At 37.4% G+C, this 18,560-nt stretch overlaps 1 protein-coding gene across 7 annotated transcripts in view; it reads left to right on the plus strand.

Moving 5' to 3' along the window:
* The window catches only part of LOC150077549 (uncharacterized), a 308,710-nt gene that overhangs the window by 155,754 nt on the left and 134,396 nt on the right, over positions 1-18,560 (plus strand). For all 7 annotated transcript variants that reach the window (XR_016547746.1, XR_016547750.1, XR_016547745.1 and 4 more), the window contains 2 exons: positions 7,229-7,272; positions 13,044-13,185. Coding sequence is in view for 2 of the 7 variants with exons in the window: in XM_090386993.1 (XP_090243119.1) it covers positions 7,229-7,272; positions 13,044-13,185 (186 nt within the window). In the remaining 5 variants the exon portion in view is untranslated. The remainder of the gene's footprint in view (positions 1-7,228; positions 7,273-13,043; positions 13,186-18,560) is intronic.

Raw genomic sequence — 18,560 nt, forward strand, 5'->3', positions numbered from 1 at the left:
ATACGGAGGATGCGGAAAGGTCAGGGAATGACCACCGCATATCTCCGGAGCAATATGGCCTTAGTTGCTAATGCTCCTAAAAACCAAATAACAACAACAACAACCATAGCTGTATCCCATGCTCAAGATGTGGCATAACCATTGCATTATATAACTTTATAATCACCTTATCTTCGCTGGTAAAATTCATATAGCATTGACAGAACTTCATGAGTTGCCCTAGCAGCTTGTCTGCCCTGCTCAGAGAACTTTGTCTGACTGCACAATTATCCTGAGTGTGTTGCCACACACTTGTATGTTATTCTTTGGTTGTTGCTACTCATATGCATTATGAGTTAAACTGTCAATGTTAAACTTCATTTGCCACTTCTCATCTGTCAAATTTTTCTACAGTAGCATTCCCTGATTATGTCATTAACCACCCTACCAACCTTCATATCATCTGCAAATTTAGACATTAAGCCTGATATGCTTTTATAAATATCATTAATAAACACTGAACACCACAATGTGCTCAGTGCTGATCCTGAAACTCGAATCCACTAATATTAACTTTCCAGTGTAGTTTTTTTAAGGTGAATAAGTGACTCTTGTGGTCGAAATGGAAATCAAACCCAAACAACTATGTCTGTCAGACCTCAGTATATTTTCTATGTAATAGTGTGAATTCTTTGTGCAGTTAGCCTATTTTGCTGGATAAAAAAAATGGACTTTCCAGGAGATGGAACAATGCAGCCCTGCAGTGGGACTAACTTGGCTACATTGTCTATAAAAACAGCTTGTTGAAATGGAATGCACAACCAAGCCTTTTTTCGCATATAGATCTTGTAGCTGTACCACCTCCCCATTTCTTTCACATCATTCCTGCATGGAAATAATATTTTCTTTGAACATAGACTGGATATGAAATTAAATAGAAGTCTATTGGAAGGGATTTTGCAAGTAGAAATATTACAAAATTTTATAACTTTGTTGTAAAATTCAAACAAGTCAATTTGTTATGAAATGCAAGTTATAAAATTTTTATAATTCAGTTTAGATTCTTGTTAAGAAGCTAAATATTTCTAAACAATAGTTATGAATAGGATTATTTGGTGCATTTTACATAACATATTTTTTGATTTCTGTGTTCTTATATCAGTACTTTGCACAATTATTAGTAATTATTATTGGACCAATTATCTCTCTATACATTAAAAAAGTTTACCTCCTGGTGTTATTTATTCGAGCCAATGGAAGAAGAGGTATGCAGGTGACGTGGTACAAGTGGGTGGGGCAATTATGTCGCTACAAATGCGCAGGTAAATAATTACATAGGTGATTTCCTGATTAGATTTCGATCAGCACATTATAATGTTAGTATATTAGTATAATTACAAGAGGGGTGTAGAAGAGTTGACTTACTCCGTCATACGTCTACATTTTACGTGGGACAAAACGGGAAATAAATGGTGTCACCGTAAAAATGTGTCTAAAGTGGTCGCTTAGTTGAATAGTCTCACCATGAGATGCGTAAATGGGTGTAGAAAATTTGACTTACTCCATCATACCTTACATGGGACAAAACGGGAAATAAATGGTGTCAGTGTAAAAAATATGTGTAAAGTGGTTGCTCAGTTGAATAGTGTCTCACCGCGAAATGTCAATAGGTTTCATTTGAAATTATTTTTACACAAAGCAAAACGTCTAAGGTGTTTGGAAACGTGAGAACTGCGAATGGAGTTGTGTACATGGCTTTTCAAGAAGCCGCTCGTGTGGCAGGTCTATGCAAATCGGTCGCTCATGTGAAGGAAACTCTTTGCGAAGCAGTTTCAGTGATGATGCTGAGCAAGTTAAGACTTTTTTTGTATATTTGATGTTGGCTGGGGGTTTGCGAGTGAACTGAGCAGGGAGCTGGGCCCCCTAGTTATTATTATTGGTACAATTGTATAATCATACCAGGATTATAATTTTTTGCTTTCGACCATTATTAACTGTTGATAATTTTTACCAGAAAAAAAAACATATTACAGTTTTTTTTTTTTTTTTTTTTTTTTTTTTTATGCATTTTTTTGGAATAATATTAGCATTATTAATATAAGGTGTCCTGGAAAAGCCAAGGAGCTAAACTGGCATTTATAGGTGAGTCTTGGGGCAATATCCTGATTTTTGTTCTTCAGAGTGCATTATTTCCTGTTTTTTTTTTTTTTTTCTGGTATTCAAAAATCCTGGTTTTTATACCTGAAAATCTGGTCACCTTATGGGGAACTCAAATGAGTTTCTCAGTCCCATGGTTCATATATGAATCATTAGTCTGATATAATGCATTTTGAGCATGCTTGTAAATATATATATATACAGTGAATTCTGGTTATTTGGGACACATCGGGACTAGTGCATTTTGGCCTGATTAAGTGGCTGCCCCAATTATGCGAGTTTCACGTAAACAGTTAATAAAGTGGACCCCCGCTTTACAGTTGATTCTCTGTACAATCAAATCATGTTACGACGGACTCAGCATAGTAAAGTACCAATCACTATACGATATGTAGCAAGCGTCGGTCATTGTGATCATGTTTGTGAATTGAATTTTAATTCTATTAAACAGCGATTCTAATAAGTGAAAATAGCAGGAATATTATCTACAGGCTATAAAAGTAAAGATATATTAAGCACAAATTTATACTTTATTACCTTACCAATTAAAAAATTAAATGATATGTGAAAATCGGAAGAATATTTTCCACAGGTTAGCAAAATAAAAATAAATTTTGCGTTTACGTAAGGTGCATAGCTTAATTAATACGTACTGTAATATGTACATACTAACTAGTTGATATTTCTGTTCGCTGATATTTTGGGGGAGGGGTTAAAATTTAAAACAGTAAAAAAGATAAACAATAACAAAGAAAACAGCCTGCACAAATTGCAACTAACATGATACGGGCAGGTGAGAATGGAGTAACAAGTTACGAAGCTTAAAAAATAGGGATGAAGAGAATATTTTGAAAATTTATTTATGTTTTTTATATAATTGAAGATTTCATGGAAGAGGAAACGCATTTCGCCATAATAATGTAAAAACCCACAGAATTCCAGCTATCGGTATTATCGCAAATTCATTAAGATCGAGTTTACTCTCCATTTATAATAGATTGCACTAACAGAAAAGTCCCATAAACCGGAAACTGCTAATTGTTTTTTGGTTGTGACTGCCAGAAATCCGACCGGACCATATGGTATGGTTGGAGACAATCGTAGGGTAATCTTGAGTGCTGCAGTCTCCTGCCCCAATTAAATGGCATGTTGTCCTAATTAAGTGAAGAAAACCCTAGCTGTTTTCTCGATTAGGTTCTGTTCTTTAAGATTTGTTCCAAATAAACAGCTGCACCGATTAACCGGTGGCCCAAATAACCGGAATCCACTGTATTATATTACTGCCATTACAATTGATATGTTAAGGAACTTCATTTGTTAAGGAACATGGACTTGTTAAGAAACAACATTGTACAATCAGGAAATATTCTTCTTCTTCTTTAATGCTGCCGAATGGTGTTTGCGACTTTGTTTTGATATTGTTCTCTGTCTAGCGCTGCGTGTAGAATTTGTGCTGTTGTCATGTGAAGCCAGGTGTTGATGTTATCTAGCCATGCCATTTTCGGTTTGCCTGAACGTTTCTTGCCTTCGATCTTTCCCTCCAGGATGAGTGATAGTAGGTGATATTTTTGTTGGTTCCTAGCGATGTGACCTAGGTATTTACATTTCCTGCTGATGATGGTTTTGAGCAGGTCCCGTTCCGTGTGCATGTCCTGCAGGACCTGTACGTTGGTTATCTTGGCTGTCCACGGGATTTTCAACATTCTTCGGTAGAGCCACATTTCGAAGGCCTGGAGCTTTTTTGTAGTGGCTGATGTTAGAGTCCAGGTTTCTACACCGTAGAGCAGTATTGGCCAGATGTAGCATTTCATTGTGCATAATTTGAGCATGATGTTCAAGCTTCTGTCGGTGAGGAGGGTTTTCCACTTGGTGAATGCCTGCCTGGCTTGTTCAATTCTGCTTTTTATTTCGGCCTCATGGTTCAGCTGGTCATCAATGAGTACTCCGAGATACTTGAAGCGGTGTATTTGCTCTAATTTTTCATTGTTTAGTTTGATCGTGATTTTGCTTGCAGTCCTGCTGACCTTCATCACCTTTGTTTTCTTTTTGTTAATTCATAGCCCCCATACTTGGCTTTCTATGTCCACTTCGTTCAAGATAGTCTGTAAATCTTGTTCTGAATCCGCTATTAGTGCTGTGTCATCGGCATATCTTAAGTTATTGATGTAGTGTCCGTTAACTTTTATGCCGATGTTCTTGTCAGCCAGTGTTTGGTCGAAGATCATTTCCGAATAGATGTTAAAAAGAATGGGAGATAATGGGCAGCCTTGCCGGACGCCTTTTTTTATTGGAATTGAGTCTGTCAGGTCGTTGTCATAGCGAAGCCGGGCTGTTTGATTCCAGTAGAGAGTTGTAATAAAGTTGATATCGTTTTCAAGCCCAAGTTTTCTCAGTCGGTCAATTAGACGGTCATGGTCTACTGAATCGAAGGCTTTCTCATAATCAATAAAACATATATACACGTCTTTTTGATGTTCATAGCACCTTTGTAGCAATATTTGTAAACAGAAAATTGCTTCTCTGGTGCCTAGTTCCCTGCAGAATCCGAACTGTGTGTTTCCTAGTGCACTTCGCACTTACATCTTATCCTTTGCTGAATCACCTTGAGGAAGACTTTTAGCACCTGGCTCATTAGACTGATCAGCCTGAAGTCTTTGCATTTCTGGCTGGTAGCCTTTTTTGGTAGGGCCACGAAGATGGATTGGAGCCATTCAGATGGAATGTCGTTGTTGTTGTAGATTTGATTGAACCATTTCATTAGTTGTTGGATGTTGCTGTAGTCTAGTTGTTTCAGCAGTTCCACATGAATCTGATCAGGTCCACAGGCCTTGCCTGGCTTTGTTATTCGGATGGCATGTTCCACTTCAGATGTTAATATGTGGAGATTGTCTTCTTGTGTTTGTTGCGTTTCTGCCGGTTTTCTGTTGGTGCCGAACAGATTGTATATATAGCTCTTCCAGGTGTCGAGTTTGGCTTGTTTGCTTAGTATAGGTTGATTGTTGTCCGTATATAAGCTTGGGATAGGAGCTGGTTTGTAGATGTTTCCAGCTTCTTTAAGCTTCTCGTGCAGGTTAAAGTTGTCATTTTTCTTGATTAGGTCTTCGTCGATGCAAGCTTGGAGATTCTTAGCACCCCTGCCCCATTCAAGGGACGCCGAAACTCTGGGCCGTGGTTCATTTTGCTTGCTATCATTGAAGTTTTCAAGGGAAGGATAATCCAAGTAGTTTCCTGTTGCTTTCTTGGATCACAATTTAGTTGAAAAGGTCGTGTGTGGACCTTTTGAAATATTAAGGAACCAAACTGACACTCATATCAGTGATGGTATGTAATTTTTTAAAGAATAAAGAAACCATGTAAAAAAGGGAACTTTTCCCCTTTATAAGATGCTTGCAGGTCTGTCTTCTCCTTTAATGTGTTTTTGTAGCTAACAAGGTTTCAGCTGCTACTACACTCAGGATAGCAGAAAATGAAAAGACCTGGGGGTAATTGTGCATCAGATATGAAGTTCTCTGACAGTGCAGACAGGCTGCCAGGACAGCTTATGGGATTTTGTCAATGATATACAGGAATTTTACTAGCAGGGATAAGGAAGTGATTATCCTATTGTATAAGGCAATTGTCAGGCCAAAACCCTTAGTACTGCATACAGGTCTGGAGGCCTCATTTTAGGAAGGATGTAGAGCTGCTGTGAGTAGGGCAGTGAGATTGGTCAGGGGAACAAAGGGTGCTCTTACCAAAAAAGGCTTAAGCTTGGTAAATTGTAGCATCTGGAGACTAAACGCCTGCAAGATGATCTGATTGAGGTGTTTTAGGCTTTGAATGATTTGAGCAAGGCCAGTGCTGCTGGGATTCTTTTTCTTGCTCAGACTACACACATGAGGGGGGACATCAAATCAAATTGAGGAAGGACGGTTGCAGAATAGATGTGCAGAAGTTTGCCTTTAGCCAGTGGGCGGTTGATTTCTAGAACAAACTTCCATCTGTTTTTGTGGAAGTGGATAGCTTAAGTTAATTCAAGGAAAAACTAGACAAACTATAGGAGCGAATGTATAGATAAAATGGGAAATTTTTTTTTTTTTTTCTGATGCTGTATAACCTTGCTTTCTTGCATAATTTGCTATTACTAATGCAACAATACGATACTTTATTCTCGTTAGAATAAACTGGCTTTTGCAATAAGTTGAGCTGGTATTGAACTGCTCTCAAACAGATGGCCTCTCCAAATGGTTAATTGGGCATTTTCTTAAAAGATGAAATTGCTGTGACAGCCCATTTCAGGACCAAATGGTCTCTCACTAAATTGCAGGTGGTCTCTGGGTCTCTAGTGATAACATACAAAAAAATAGTTGTAAAGAAGGGCTTGATGGGACCTGCCATACAATATACAAAATCTGTTTTAAGAGCTATCTTTTGAAATTAGTGCAGTACCAAGGCATTGCACTAATTTAAACTTGTCGTTGTAACAAAACTTGTTACAACGACAAGTTTGTTCTGCTGTCAGAATTAAGGCCATTGCATTATTCATGCAGTTTAAATTCTGCTACCCACAAAACAGATGGAACGACAAGATAGTTATTATAAATATTCAGAACTATAAATAAGTTCAGTTATTTGTACTTACTATTTATTGAAATGTCCTCTTAAAGTGCTCAATCACTAGGTACACCTCTCTAAAATCCAGCACCTCTTAATTTCCAAAGGTGGTGGATTTTAAAGAGGTTACTGTAATTAATTTCACAAAAATAGTGAAATACAATTTGACTTACTGATATAAAAGTTAAAAATTACAGAAATTAAATTTAAACATTTTAAACATAACTTATGTATAGACACCTGATCTTCATCCTCTTCGGCCAATATGCTGTAGTCAACTTAAAACAATCTGCTCTCTTCAACTGCTGCAGTAGAATGTGAAATACAGTAGAATTGGACAGCTGATGAACGACGTTATAACAAAATGATTAAGAGTAAATAATGCTATTCTTCAGCAATAGATGGAACTGTTATCTGTTGTCTATTACATATCTATGAATAATAATAATCAGAGCATAGTTTGTGTTTTATGAAGAGTTGTCATTTATCTTTTAATTAGACTACTGATGAAGAATATTATGAAGAAATGCCTCATGATCAAGAGTAAGTACAGCCATTACCTATTGCAGAGCAAAGTTAATGTTATAATAAAATAAATATTTTACAAATATAAACTTCCACAAAGATTAAAAAACATAATTTTGCAAAATTGCAAACCACAGAACTGATTACAGTACTTTAATTTCACACATTACACAGTTAGCACAAATCACATGCTGATTTTTGTATACTTATTGAAAAGAAAACTTTTAAGTTCATCATATTTATTTGGATGTGAATGAGTTGTAATTTGCCAAATTAAGATTAATATTTGTATTTTAGAGTTATTTTGATGAGGGTACCTTTCTTATAAGAGTAAGAGAAATTTTGGAAACAGATAGGTAACACTACTTCTGCCTTCCTGTAGTGGGGCTGGACCTGGATAAGTTCTCTTCTTAGATAAAAAGATGTTTTAATGAAATCAAGTAAGTCTCCAATTGTAGTAGCCATAAGTGTTGACATGCTGATCCCCTCTCCATAAATTGATGAAGAAGTTACAGTCTGCAGATCTGTTAGTTGAAATAACCCTGAAGAAGCAATCAAGAAACTAATTTCCAGTAAAGAAATTAGCAGGCCTTGCTGTGTAAGTAATTCCTCATAACTCACTAAATGAATCTAAGGGTGTGCTTACAGAATGGGATTTGCTGACTGCTACCAAAGAAGAGATAGCACGGGAAATGAAAAATCGATCGATCATTCATGTTGCATGAATTTTAGTAATAGTAATAGTATTCACCATACAGTGCAAGGAAGCCACAGGCTTTTGCTGCACTGGAAAAAAAAAAAAAAAAAAAAAAGAAAAAAAAACAATACCAAGTAGATAAGAAAATACAAATTATATGTTTTCCTCCTCATACAGGTAACTATACAGTTTACTGTATAGTTACCTGTTATGTAAACTTAAGCAATCAGGTGTTTCAAATGCCATTTGTCATGCACTGAACATCTGTCCAATACTTGCCATTTGTTAGTGTGCAGGGCAAAAGACTTGTGTGTGTATGTGTGTGTGCGCACACACACACACATACAAACTTGGACTGTCATGCCACATTACCATTCTGCCCTATGTGTAAGGAAAAAGGTTCTGCTTTCTATACAACAGACTCCGGAAAGCAAAACTACCAGCTAATTTGTACAATTATATAAAAACCTATCTCGCAAACAGAACAGTAACCGTCAGTGCTCCATACTGTTCAGTCACACAACGAGTCTATAGAGGATGCCCACAAGGCTCAGTACTTGGCCCACTTCTCTGGAACATGGTGCTTGACAGCTTTCTAAACCTCAACCTTGGTGATCTGAGGTCACAGGCCTACGCGGATGACCTGATCCTGATGCTGGCGGCAGACTCATGAACTCAACTAGAGATCTCTGCAAACCGTGCTATAAATATCCTACAAGACTGGGCCACCCAAAACCACTTAAAGATATCCCCAACAAAAACCTGCTCCATCCTACTTAAAGGTTCTCTCAATATCAGAAGGCCTCCCCAGATAAAGATTCAGGAAACAACAATTAAGCTTTCCACCGAACTTAAATATCTTGGTATTTTGCTGGACAAAAAGCTGTCATTCACACCCCATCTTACTTACCTCCGAAGCAAAATCAAAAAATACTCTGCACTAATAGCTAGAGTCACTTGTCGCAACTGGGGCTTAAGAAGAGGACCCTAGCCCTCTTCTATAAGGCAGTCTTCTTACCAGCAATAACATACTCATCAGGAGTCTGGTTCCACAAGGTGGTAACAGCAATAAACAAAAGGAAGCTAGAGACCATTCAACGTTCAGTCCTACTGACAATCTCGAGAGCCTGCTGTACTGTAAGCACCCATGCCCTCCAGGTCCTCTTGGGCACTCTCCCCCTGGACCTAGAGATCGTCTGCTGTGGGTTGCTTTATCAAATATCCAAAGGCAAAGCAATCACCTGCCCTAGACTACACAACTGATCCGGCAAACGATCGTAAACTCGAGAAAAAACGCCTTCTCACCCACGTACAGCAGGCCTGGCAAACCCGCTGGATGACTTCGACAAAAGGGGAAGTCACCCGAAGATTCATACCGGATAATCAACTAGTGTTTCCCAAAAGCCCAAACTGGTTTTCACCGGGACTGCTGACATCTTACCTACTCACGGGACATGGCGCAATAAGAGCAAAACTCTCCAGTTTCGGATTGAGTGACACCCTTCTCTGCCACTGTGGACAGCCAGAGATGTGGGAGCACCTCGTGCACCACTGCTAACTATACAAAGACCTCCGCTGCCTCTTAATAACCAGAATAAGTTTATCACCAATAAACCAAGAACAATATCTCTTGTAGAGCGAGGACAATTATAAAGCCTTAATGCATTTGCGCAGGATCTTTTTACTAGAAGAAGAACATACCTACAGCCTTAGCAGGAATTTTTCTACAAACCAACCACTCGTCATCCAAAATAAAGATCCTTAGATGTGTCAACCAAACAAAAACCTAACAGCTACAATCTGAAGAACAACTAATCATTAACTTAACCTGGATCTGGCCACTGTCTTAAACTTGGAGTCATTATCTGGACTTGACCACTCACATGGACGGGACAACATGTCCCAGGAATGGCATACGAAGACCTGACAAAGACATCATGCAGTTTGCTGCTGAAACATCATTAGGCGATCTGAACCGGGTACCCTCACTCGGTTCACTTTCTTTCCCTTCCCTTGGCAGGGGGGATGGGTTACTCTGTACCCCCTCTGCCATCCCCTATCTTCACCTGAAGCAACTAGCCCTGAAAATGGATGGCGCTCCAACGTCGAGCCCATACCTGGCCACTGCCGTAGATAAGCCTGACTCTTATGCGGCAGTGAGTAGGAGAGTCGCAGCGGCGTGCGTAAGCCCACCTGGAACCGGCGCTGGTGGAGATCTTGGTGGTAGTAGCAAATACTCAAGTGGGAACCTTGAGGACTGAGGTGGAGAAGGGTGCCAGGTGAACAGCAGTTGAACATGGGTCAGTCGGTCCTAAGGGATAGGAGCTTGCCCCATCGACTTTTGGGGTTATCTTCACTATTGATCCCATATTTCTGTCTTTCACCTCCCCCAGTCTTCAGTCTCCCTTCCCTCTGTAGCTATCTTGCAACTAGCATTTGACCCTTGTCAAAACTACACAAGCCCCACACTAAAAAAAAAAAAAAAAAGAACTCTAACCCGCATAACTTATATCTCTTTCGGCCTGACCCAATTTCTAGCATTTCTCTCCCCCTTCCCCCACTTTTTTTTTTTTTTAGGTCCTAGCCACTGAAATCTCAGGAAATTAGGTGGCAGGACCAGCCAGAGTAAATAGTAAATCTCTAAAATACTGGTGTACCTAGTCTGCCTCCACGAGGTATAGTGTGGGCAACGGTTGGTCTCATTTGAGACCGAATGGCTAAAAGATCAGATGAAAAATGGTACAAAACGTTACACACCACAATATCCATACACTGTTAAACCTCTGGCCTCTACAGTGTTCTGTATCACACCACAATGTATACTACGTGGAGATGGGGGAAACCCCTGTTGCTGTTAGACCCTAAACACACTATATACAACATATGACGTGTTCGTGGGAGAAGACAGAAGGTGGTAATCAGTGTACACTCCTTTTTGTGGACTAATGCTATTAGTGAAGGCCCCCCAGGGTTTGATGTTAGACTCATTGTTTTCTGTATTTGTCAATGATATTGTTGAAGGTATATCAGGCTTAATGTCCAAGTTTGCAGATGTCACAAAGGTTGACGGGGTTGTTAATGACAGTATACTAATTGTTAGTAACCCTGGGTATAACCCACATGTACAAGTCCTGAAATATGGCACCTAGCACACTGTAGGTGACCACCCAGGTGCAAACCAACGTAGGCAGGGGTCGAGGTGTAGCACCCACACCACACAGAGGAATATCACCCCTCTGTGTTACCAGGCAATACTAGATGGTAGAAGGCGCCTCCGTAGCCAGGTGGGAAGGAGCAGCAGTGCGTAGCACACGCTTCTTGATTAGACCGGGGTTCGAGCCCGTCACCACCAAATACGGAGGATGTGGAAAGGTCAAGGGAATGACCACCGCATATCCCGGAGCAATATGGCCTTAGTTGCTAATGCTCCTAAAAACCAAATAACAAACTAGATGGTAGATGACTCTTATCAACCGGTGCAATATCACCACTTTGCTTATTGGAGGCCTGAAGTGGTGGAACCCATGTTGGTTCCAGAGCAAAGTTCCAACAAACCCTCTCCCATCATGCAGTATGACTGATGTCTTTTGAGGTTATGATGGACATCATGGCAAGATTTAATCTTCCTTATATTTCGAGGGTACAGCTCTGAAACCATGTTTGCAAGTCGGCTGCTAGATAGTCTACTGGACCGAACCTGTTGGTAACTCTCTAGGAGTCTTCTGGATCAGCTAGTGTATAATCTTTCTCCTTTTACTCTGCCACCATTACTGTTGTTTGCTCACAACATCACTGCTGACCGTGCTAGCAATGTACTGTTAATCCCGCTAGCAACGTTACTGCTACTTCCACTAGCATTGTACTGCTCTGCTCGTCTGAAATCTTGGTCACTGATTGGCACTGCTCCTGTCTCTTATGTTGGGACCAGTAATCCTCAGGGTGAAAAGGAGTAAAAATGGATATTAATGATTTCTCACTATTAGAGCCAAAGAGCTCTCATCATGACGTCTGACTGTCGAAAGGACTAAACAAGGATGCAAACAAGCAGGAATCTCCAGCTTTCCTGATAATTCATTCTCTGTCAGTACAACCTGTTAGCAGACTCTCCTCTTTTATCATACAATGATGCCTTGAAAATGCAGCAGCATCACTGAAAATGGTGAAATGTCTCCAATCACTGAAACTTGTTAATACAGACCTCTCACCCAAGACACTTTGAGCTACTGTTGACACCTCTTTAAGCACAATTCCAATTCAAGTCGCCCCACATAACACCCTGAATTCTTCCAAGGGATTGTTCACTGAATGGATTTATTAAATGTTTCTCAAGAAGAAATAGTCCAGGAAATAAAGGATCAAAATGTAACTCAGGTGAAAAGAATCATGATACGAAAAGACTGGACCTTATTCTCAACATTGTAGCATAATTTTAACCTTCAATACACAAAATCTACCAGCTTCAGTCAAAGCAGGTTATTTAAACTATCATGTTTGGCCCTTTATCCTGAATCCCCTAAGATATGCTACAAATGCCAGAAATATGGTCACTCCCAGACAGCATGCTGTGGACGTGCAACATGTCCCAACCGTGCATGCAAAACTCATCCACTTTCCAGTTATTTCGACATAAAATAAACCATCCTCTCCCAAATCAGCTGTTTTCTGACCTTGATAGCATCGGCAAATATTCTTGGACTCTTATTCAACTGTATCCTGTCCTCGTTAAAACATTCTCTCCATTTCGCATTTATAACAAAAATTCTACCCCTTGAACCTTGCGCACGCTCTCTCTCTCTCTCTCTCTCTCTCTCTCTCTCTCTCTCTCTCTCTCTCTCTCTCTCTCTCTCTCTCTCTCTCGCCAAATTGATTGGCAAGGCGCTTCCTCCTCCCCCCCACCATGGTATTCTTGGGTAAAATTCTAGATACTTGAATTTAATCCTAACTTGTGGTTTTTCATGCTGTATACCTATTAAGTAATTGTATGCATTAAGCTTTAATATTTAGGAAGATCAAATCTTATGTGGAATTTTATAGCATATGATTAATAAAATTTATTTTAGTATAGAAATTATTAATGTATTATTTCATTTAGAGAATCTGCATCCCCCGTTTACATCAACAGTAAAAAAGAGCAGGAAAAGCTTCAAAGAGAAGAGGGAAAAAGGGTACGCAGAGAACAAAAGGAGAGAGAAAAGAAGGAAAGAGAGCTGGAAAAACTCAGAAAAAAGTTTGGGGTATGTTTCATTATTATTTTTATTTTATTTATTATTTTTTCATTTTTCAGAAGCACCTTAGCTCTGTCTTTTTCATTCATTTTGCATAATATATGTAATAGCAGTAGAGAAGATTATCTTTCAGTATGTTTTTTTTTTTTTTTTTTAACTAAGAATGATATTTCTTTTAGAGAAAATGGCTGAAATTGTGTCATTGATGGACATAACCAAATCTAATAATTTTTACGATGGTGGGAAGGCTAAGTTAACTTCATTGTGTTTGAACTCAGCTTGTCAGTGGTAATTATCAAGCTCCTGCAATGATTGGAACATGAGAAGCTTTAGGAAAGTTAATCAAAGATGACGCAGTAAGAGTTGGAAATAACTGCCCAATGAGACATCACTGCATTGTCCGTCAGGAGAATTGGTGAATGAGGAGAACTGAAAAGAGTTCCAAAAAATGCTGACTTCCATAAATACACATTTTCCACTTATTTTTCTTGGCTACAAGGTGCTTTACTGGTCCAGGATATGTTTATTGGTTCTCCTAGTATAGGAACTCCACCCACTCTAGCCTCTTGTTGGGTTCACTGCTTATCTAAATATACATATTTTCTTTACCTGCCTTGTAGCTTTCCCTGAGAAGATGAGCATGAGCAGACATATTTCCCATTTCATTTCCCAGGTATTTCCATCAGTATTTTATTAAGTGTTCTTTAATTTTTATGCTTTCTCTAAATTTAATATTGTGGTTTGTGGTAAGATTTAAGTGATTAAAAGGGACATCTCACAGGCATTTTTTTTTATTTTCTACATCCTGAAATTCCTTTTAGCTCTTCTACTCTCATTATTTCATATATACGTGGTCTCATTTCATTATTTCACTCATAGCCACTCTTTTTAATTTTTGTTTCATCAAATTTAGTTCTGATATTATTGGTAGAAGATAGAGAAATAAGTTTCTCTGTAGGCATAGTGCACAATGTGGGAAAGAGATCCCATCACATGTTAGTGTTTGATTGGTGTAACAATCAAACACTTACATGTGATTGATTGGTGTAACATTTTTTTCATATGCTCATGTGCAGCTGACACCAGTAACAGATGCAAACATTCTTGTTGAGGAGATGATTTTGGAAAACAAGCAAATTACAAGGCTTAATATTGCATTGAAAATGTGAATGAATGTAAAGGAAATTATTTGTGGATACTTATTTTCCATGAGAGTGTTGCATATGGGTTCCAAAGATACTGTCATTCAACCAGAAAGCAGAATACTTTGCTGTTTCTCTTTCTAAACATCTGAACGTAATTTGAAATGGAAGAAAATTCATTTCTGCAGCAAAAAGCAATTTACAACAAGACTTGGATATACTACTTCCCTCATAATCAGAGGTACAGCAGTGCTGAGCATTATTTCATTGAAAACATATTCACGATTACAATTATGATTTAAAAGAAGTCATGACCATATTAGATTTATGGGCAGCCTTTAGTTCTGTGAAAATTGGTATTAAATAAATGGAAACATAAAAATCTCAGGAACTTACCTCTCAACTGCTTTATTAGTTAAGTAAAAGTTAAATGGAATGAACTGTTTAAAATAATCACCTATAGAGAAAGGTGTACCCTCTCAATGTATGTATGTCTATAATGATTTGAAGAACTAAAAGAAAGAGCCTGACAGAGGCTTTCATGATTGTCATCAGTTAGTTAGCGTGGCTGGAATGAAGAGGGGTGATTGTGTTTCAATTCCTGTGATGTAGTATGTCCGAATACAGATTTTTGATGTTATTTAAATTCCAAATTTCTGAGAAGTTGAGGGTAGTTTGGCATTAAGTGTTGTGTGTGTTATGTTTAAACCATTCTGTTGCATGTGATTCTGTGGTAGTCAATTTAACTTGAGGGGAGTTTTGTTACAACTATTGCCGAATTAATTTTATATTGGTTGTTTGTTCGAAGATTGAACATGGGTAGTGAGTTCAGTGTTTTGACGTGACATTTTTAAACTTGCATTATGGTAATAGGTAATAACGTGCCATATTTTACTGTGGTGTTTCCAATGTAACATGCATTGCAGTCTTGTTTACACTAATTATTGATATTTGTGGTGTCATATTTTTGGGTATTTTTGTAGCTATTGAAAAAGTACTGACTTCATTGTACAATAAGCAAATTAAAACAATGTTGGTACCTAAGAATACATCCCTAAGTTGTCTGGTGAATTGACTAGGATATGGAAGAATTATGGTGATACTTTTAGTTAGCTATTTATTTGTCTATTTCAAGTCTATTTTTTACTTCATGTATAGTTTTTTGTATGAAGTTATAAAGATATTCCCTCCTTAGAAATATTTTTTGTTAGATATTCAATTTTGTTTTTAAGGTTATTTTCTTGATGACAGTATATCATTGTGCTATGTATTTGAGTAAATAAAACTTTTTTTTTTTTGACATTGTATGGGTGATGGGAATGGAAATGCAAGGACTGATCTGTGTGGGTGCTTAGAAAAATATCGAACATAAAAGAGAAAAGCATGCAGGCTTTCCAGGCTTTAAAATTAAAGAATGCAGTTAAAGAACAAGAATTTATCTGTATAGAAGAACATTTGGATTGTGCAAAACCTCTTGTAAATGCATTAGATATATTGCAGAAAGAGACCACACCTATTATGGCATGTAGTACCCAAATTGATTGCATTGCATCAAAAACTGGAAACATTAAATGAAAGGCAATGGGCCTTCTGTAAATCCTTAGCAGAATTGTTTCTCAAAAGTGTGAACGAAAGATTCAAAGATATCTATAATTTTGTAACTCCAGAATTGTTGTTGGCTGCTGCAATTGCAGCATTGTGTTGTCTTGAATTTAAAAACTGGTGGCTGCCATATGTGTGAATCCAAACATCACAACAAAATATTAATTTTATTGAAGGAAGTGGTGGCCGCAGAAATGATAATGACATCAGAGGCAAACCGAGCAAGTTATCTGGATCAACAGATTTTGTAACAGAAAACCCTATGATTTAGTAAACTTTAACAACGATATCAAAAGCCGATCTACAGGTTTTATATATTTTTTTAATGAGTGTAATAGAAGCTTAAACAGTTTGCACAGCTGTCTGGAACTCAAAAAATTATTTGTCAAATTTAATACTCCCTACCCTCATCTGCTCCAGTTGAACAATTGTTTAGCTATGCAACCATGACTAACTTGCCCAAATTGAACAAGCTAAGACAAAACTTTTGAAAAGAGTTTTGCTTAAAGCAACTTGTATTTTTTTAAAATCTCTGAAATTAGTTTAATTTAGGATGGCTTTTTTTTTTTTTTTTTTTTTTTCATTATTCTGTTATTTTGTTGTGTTATATGAAGAATGTGCATGGATGGTTTTTTTTCCCCAAATTGATACTGCTTTAAGACTTTTTTTACAATTTCCTGACAGTCGGATATTTTTTCTCACAGTTCCGATAAAGTGTTCCATGATTAATGTTTATGCAATAATTTTCAATTGAAAACAACCTTTTCCACTTCAGTGTTTAATGGCTGCAGAATTAAATTTCACTATTTCATGAGTTATTACTCATTTGATATTGTGAATAATGATTAATGGCTAATATGTAGGCATAAATAATGACATTAGTTAGTGCATTTGCATTATTACTACATAACTGAATATTTTGGATAAATTAAAGTTTGTATATTGGCATCATTATTGTAACATCCCATATTGTAAAATCCTTCACAACAAGTTACCCTCCTTATACTTCAAATAAGCATATAAGGATGGCAACTCATGATGGATTTCATGATATGAGATGTTACAATATAATGCCAATATACAAACAGGTTTGTCCAAAAAATTCAACTATGTCGTAATGATGCAAATGCACTAACTAATTTCACAATTTGAATTTTACATAGTTTGGGCCTTTCTATCCTAAAATATTATGTCATGAATGATGACTAAATGAATGAATGTTCAGTCATTTTTATGATTATATTCTGTAGTCTATTCAATTGCTGGCACACATTTCGACTACAACATCAGTTTGGGTACTATGTGCCATAATAGGTGTGGGCTTGTCAATCTGCCATATTGTGTACAGTTCATGCTCAGCATTACATCAAGTCAGTCTAGATGCATGCAGCAATATGCAAGAAAAGGCATGGGAAACTGTCAAAGGGAATCATTCTCCTGCATGACAAGAGTGGGCTGGGAAATTATAAACCATCCTCCTCAAAGTTTGATTTCCCCTGTTTGATTATCGCGTGTTTGGTTAATGAAGTAACACCTGGTTGGGCAGAAATTCAAGATAAATAATGAAACGCATTATGCAGTTAGCCTACTTCTTTCTGTGCTGTTGGCATCATTGCCTTGACATAGCAGTTGCAAAAATATGCTAGTGTAGAAGGGGCAGTAACCAAACAGAGTAATATGTTTTGAGATCCTTGTATGTATGCATTTTTTGTAAAAAAATAAAAATAAAACTTCAGGTCAACCTTGGACTGCCATTGTACAGTAAACCCCCGCTATTTGCTGGGGTTACGTTCCTGTGAAATGCCACGAATACCGAAAACGCGAATACTGAGTTATGGCTCCCATAGTAATAAAGGGGTTCTGTTCCAAAGTATGAAATATATAAGAAAAACTAGTCTAAAATTTTGTCTACGTATGTATTATATGTACCTTCATAATATGACTATGTACATGGACAGTACCTAGTGAAATGCAAGCATATGGCATCGAAATGAAAATAAATAAGAAACAATTTAATATTAAATGTAATATTTATTAGAAATTTCAAACCAGCGCCTTTGCTAGCTAAAAAACTTATTCCGCCAGGGCTATCACCAGTTTCGCTAAAGTGTTGATAAAGGAGTTTTGCCTTTTCACGAATGATGAGTGAATTTAACGGAATTTTATTTTGAGTTCGGTCTTCTATCCACAGATTTAAAGCCTTTTCCATTTTTTCTAATTTAACATCACGAGTTACAGAGCAAATTTTTGAAGCAATTAGCGCGTTTTCACAGACAGTGCGGCGGATTTTTTCTTCTGATTTTTTGATTGATCGTACCGTTGACTCATTGATTTTATAATGTTTTGCCACTGAGGAGACACTTTCACCATTAGAAATTTTGTCCAATAATTCAATTTTATTCGCTAATGTCATCACCTTCTTTGATCTTTTCACATTTCCTTTGTTATTCATAACCATATTTTTCTACGGGTTAGAAAGAACTTGTCCACAATAAAGTCACTTTCTTCCGTTAACACGCTCGAAAAAGTCTGTTTTACACTGCAAAAGGTTGATTTATCACTTTTGTAAGCATATCAATTTATAAATTTATAAATTGATAAATTTATTCAATTTATAAGCGTATAAATTAAAAGAAAACG

Source organism: Mastigoproctus giganteus, chromosome 12 (assembly GCF_048544385.1).
Source record: "Mastigoproctus giganteus isolate SK-2022 chromosome 12, ASM4854438v1, whole genome shotgun sequence".
Taxonomy (NCBI): domain Eukaryota; kingdom Metazoa; phylum Arthropoda; class Arachnida; order Uropygi; family Thelyphonidae; genus Mastigoproctus; species Mastigoproctus giganteus.